The sequence below is a fragment of the Morone saxatilis genome, unplaced genomic scaffold, assembly GCF_004916995.1.
Source record: "Morone saxatilis isolate NCDOM2014 unplaced genomic scaffold, NCSU_SB_2.0 Contig4, whole genome shotgun sequence".
In the NCBI taxonomy this organism is placed as follows: domain Eukaryota; kingdom Metazoa; phylum Chordata; class Actinopteri; family Moronidae; genus Morone; species Morone saxatilis.
The window spans coordinates 11,784,169-11,788,541 of record NW_023339984.1 but is presented as its reverse complement, the minus strand read 5'-3'; the positions used below and the strand labels follow the sequence as shown (position 1 = coordinate 11,788,541).

Genomic DNA, 4,373 nt, shown 5'->3' with positions numbered 1-4,373 from the left:
GGGGGGGGGTTGAATTGTGGAATTGCATTTTTCCATATACCCCCCGCGAAGATTCCCAGTAACCGCAGCCACAAAAGAAGTTACATAACAAACACTTAAAGGTCTGTAATAGTTGCAGGCGAGTAAATATTATTGTTGGTACACATATGCATGCTATTCGCAGAGGCAGGCTTTGATTGGGGTTTTGAAGTATGATACAAACCTGCTCCAGTCGGTCCTGCAGGATCTTAAAGGATTGAGACAGGTCCCGCGTCTGACGCCAAGTCCACGCCGTGAACAGCGCGCTGCATGCGGCCAGAGACAGAGCCACCAGGGCCAGAGAAGCCCAGAAGACCCGCAGCTTGCGCACTCGCCTCCTCTGCAGAATCCGATGCATATTGGTGCAGACTGCACTGCTACTCACCGCCGCAGACCATCCGAAAACCCCCGCTTCAACTCCATTCCAGCAGAGCATGAAGTCCCTCCAAATGCATATCTGTCCAAATGTCCATTTTGGTGAGAAAAGACGCGCGAGTGGACAGCCGACAACAACTACAACACCCTTTGCTTTTCAGACGCGCGGACCTTTCTGTTTAATATTATCTGACAGATGAGATTTTTAAAGCAACAAAACATCCGATCCTTCCTCCACACAGATCAAAGCCACCATCCTCCGTGTGTGCGGGCCGTCTCCAAATACAAGAAAACTGTGCAACTTGCGCACATCAACTGTTGCATCCTTCTCCTTGTGATTCGTTGACTCAGCTCTCTTGTCTTCCCTTTAAACAGCGTGCTGGGGGGTCACTCTATTAGACAGACAGACTGAGCACACACCAGAGCTTGAGTTCACACACACACACGCGTGCGCGCACAGACTTGGAGGTGCGTCCTCGGCGAGCTCTGATGTTGTGACACCAGTGCGCATCCGCAGTAAAAGATCAACGAGGTGCATCACAGAGATAGAGATAGAACCGGGGCTTCCTCCGCTTCTCAAGTCACTTTCATCAACTTGCATGACTTGAAAATATGTGCCATTCATGCGTGTTAGAGTTCCGTTCGTGACCACACGGTGGCTGTAGAGTACAGGTGGAGACACAGCAGCCTGCTCTGCTGCGGGTGATGTGCGTACTGTATGTACAGACAGTGTGCCATCAACAGGTGAGCCAAAGACTGATCCCAATGGCTAATTTCTTAATCTAAAATACAGTTATCCAATGATACATTATCAATAAATTAATCATTCAACCCCACAAAATATAGCATTTGTAAAATAATCTAAGTGTTGTAATGTTTTTATTGCTTTGGGAGCCAAATTAAATTAATTTAAAAGTCATACTAGGAGTTCAAAGTGGAAAATCTTGTGGCCTGAAGGTCATGTGATGTCTCTAAAACAGTAGTTTCCCAGCCTCTTCTGCTTGTAACCCCTTGTGAGGGGTTGCATGTCATTGAGTTGTAACCAGTTCCAGTGAATTTCCCTTCTCAGATGGTTTCATTTGAATAGGTATAAAGATCTAAGAATCAAACATAATTTACTTTCTGTACAGATTTCTTTAATAGTTATAGTTAACATAGTAATTAGTACAGTCATTTCTTTCTCCTTTTGTTCATATAGAACACATACTGTATGTTTGTTTTACTTCATTTTTCTATGTATGTGTCTTTTATTTTACAATATATAAATAGCACATATAGTGAATATAGTGTATCTTACTTTATTTGAACAATTTATTGGGATTTAAGGGACAGGTTGTTAGTAGAAACCATAGATATGGATACAGCTACACATTCACACAAGCCATCACTATTTAAATGCAGTCTGATGGGTTTTATTCCACAAACACAGCAGTCAAACAGGTAGTCGAGTAGTAACAGTAAAACACACTCTGGGTTTTCAAGGATGGGTGACAACAGGAAGCCTAAAATACTTTTATGAAACCAGTATTTGACTCTCATGCAGGTTCTGGGCTTAAATGTGACATGGCTTTCTAGGATTTCTAGCACAGCAAAATGACACTAAACTGTGGACGGTGTTATGTCATGGTCACATAATCCAGCATTTCCCTGGTCATGTTAAAAACCTATGAATCCATTTTTAGTGGTTTTCATCTTTCGTTTGAGGAATTTATTGCTCGTTTCTGGGTTTAGGGGATTTAATTGATCATATGAAGCCCTTTAAAAACTCACTGGATTAACTCTAAAATGCATGGCGTTTCCGAATAGGTGACTTTTTGGATTCATAAGGTTTCAATGACCACTTTTATTTTCAACCATTTCAGACATGCGAACACATACAAACTTGTGCCTCTGCTGGCAGAAAACATCAATGACTGCACAAACTCCATATTGAACACACTGGGTATATCTTACCATGTGAGTGGTGCACTAGGGGAACACACTTAGGCCCTTCCTGACAACTAAACCGCCCCAAAGTTGTGAAAATGAGCTCAGTACATCTCCATGGTTGTCTTTTCTACTCATACTGATACACTGTGTAGTAATCACATACACATCCTGCTCACTACAGACTGAATTAACATTTCAAACATTTAACTGCAGTGTTTACTCGTCTTTTGCATGAAAAAAAAAATACTCCTAAAAGTCTGATTTATTGCAAAGATGTGACAGAAATCCGAGTTGAACTTTGATTTGATTTTGAAACAGTTTGAGGAATCCATGCTGGGAACAAGTATAATTTATAGCTCTGGCTCTGGCATTCGGATGGGAAGTTGCAGGTTATAAATATCTCTTCACCTTTGGACTCTATATTGATTTTTGGGGCTCATGTGCTCTCTAATAGCAATAACAGCATATTGAATGTACTTTTCCACACAAATGAAGTCTGTAGATTTTGCACGTCGAAGCATACATGAATATTTCATTAACCAATGTCCCACGGATAAAAAAAAAAATACACATTCTTCACTCAATTATTTTGTAAACAAAGTATGAAAAGAAATGCAAATTGCAAAAGCTACAAAGGAGGGTCAGTGGTTCTTACTTGTTTAGAGTGGGAGAAAACAAACTAAATATAACCCACAACTCAGACTGTTTTCATTAAATTGCTGGACAAGATACAAAAAGCTCCCTTTAAAAAAAGAAAAGGAAAAAAAGAGTAGAACTGGATTTGAAACTGTGGTGCAGACCAGAATTATGCCCCTTTCGTTTTAGCAGGACAGGTTCAAATACAGTACCTGAGCCCAGTCCAAGACTTTTATTTTTTAAAATCCACCAGATGGATTGTTTTTTTCTGATTCTAGGCTTCATACATTTTCGTTTTTTAAACCAGCCCCGAGGGTTTGTTGTTTGGCTGCAAGGAAGTTGGTTTATATTTAATCCAACTTATTCCTTTACTTCACAATTTCATCACAACACCTTTGTACATTCATACAGAAGCTTAAATGGAGGAAAAACAGTGCAAATACCAACATTGTGCTTGACAACAGCTTTACAGTACTCCTCATCTGGAAGACGAGGGGAGAGGTGACTGACTCTTTGGTTGCTGTTGTCATAGTTTATCACGGATTTAAAGGGATAAGATACCAAAAACTCGCTCTTTTCCCAACAGTCGTACAATGAAACATCTTGGCTTTTGAAATGCATAAAGTATTTCTGTGCAAAAAATGGCTTCATTTCTAGATGATGATTACTGTATGTTAAGACTTTCTCTAAAAATCCCACAACAGCACACACATGCACACTCCTGTTAGTCCTTTCTCATGCCCCATATATTCTACATTTGTTCACACTCTAAGCAGAGAGGTTAGGTTATCTGATCCATTTAACACCGAAATCAAAAGGTGCTCTAGGTCATTAACATATTACAAGGGAAAAACACAATACACAGATTTCAGTGCCTCGGTTATGTACTATTTAAATGTATTGCATTGGCCCCATTCCAATACTTAAAACTGCATCCTCGCCCCTTAATAATAAGCCAACTGACTGTTTGTTAAACCCCTTTCGAACCATAACAAGGCACAGCAGGTAGATGTTGAAGCGATGTGCGTGGGGCTACAGTATGAAGGATACCTCGTACATATAGAGTTTGGAGGGTTTCTTTTTAAAACACCACAGGAAAATGGTCAGGAATGCATTAACAGTATTTGTCTGCTCTAATGAAAGCTGTGAACGTTAGCATGCCTGCTAACTGGCTTACAACCAGCAGTAACTGAGCATTACTTTCAAAACCAAGGAGCATATAATTAGAGTTTAGGCTTATGTTAGTGGTTGTGTCCGGTTCATAATTGGATTTTGGAAAGCTTTGACTCCAGCAACTCAAGCCAATTCACTATACAAAACAGCTTTGTGTTTGTTAAACACCTCAGTATAAGTCCACTATCTAAAAAACTTTTTACTTGTAAAAACTTAGAAAATGCAAACAGTAAAAAAAAAAA

General features: G+C 40.0%; 2 protein-coding genes across 2 annotated transcripts in view; both read right to left on the bottom strand.

Annotated features, from left to right (window-relative positions):
- The window catches only part of tnfsf12 (TNF superfamily member 12), a 6,629-nt gene extending 5,703 nt beyond the window's left edge, over nt 1–926 (bottom strand). Inside the window, exon 1 of the mRNA XM_035675245.1 lies at nt 203–926. Coding sequence (XP_035531138.1) covers nt 203–454 — 252 coding nt within the window. The 5' untranslated portion in view covers nt 455–926. The remainder of the gene's footprint in view (nt 1–202) is intronic.
- Nucleotides 927–1,558: 632 nt separating this feature from the next.
- Nucleotides 1,559–4,373, bottom strand: part of si:dkey-19b23.15 (diamine acetyltransferase 2) — a gene marked incomplete in the record, with an annotated part of 7,684 nt that continues 4,869 nt past the window's right edge. Inside the window, 1 exon segment of the mRNA XM_035675619.1 lies at nt 1,559–4,373.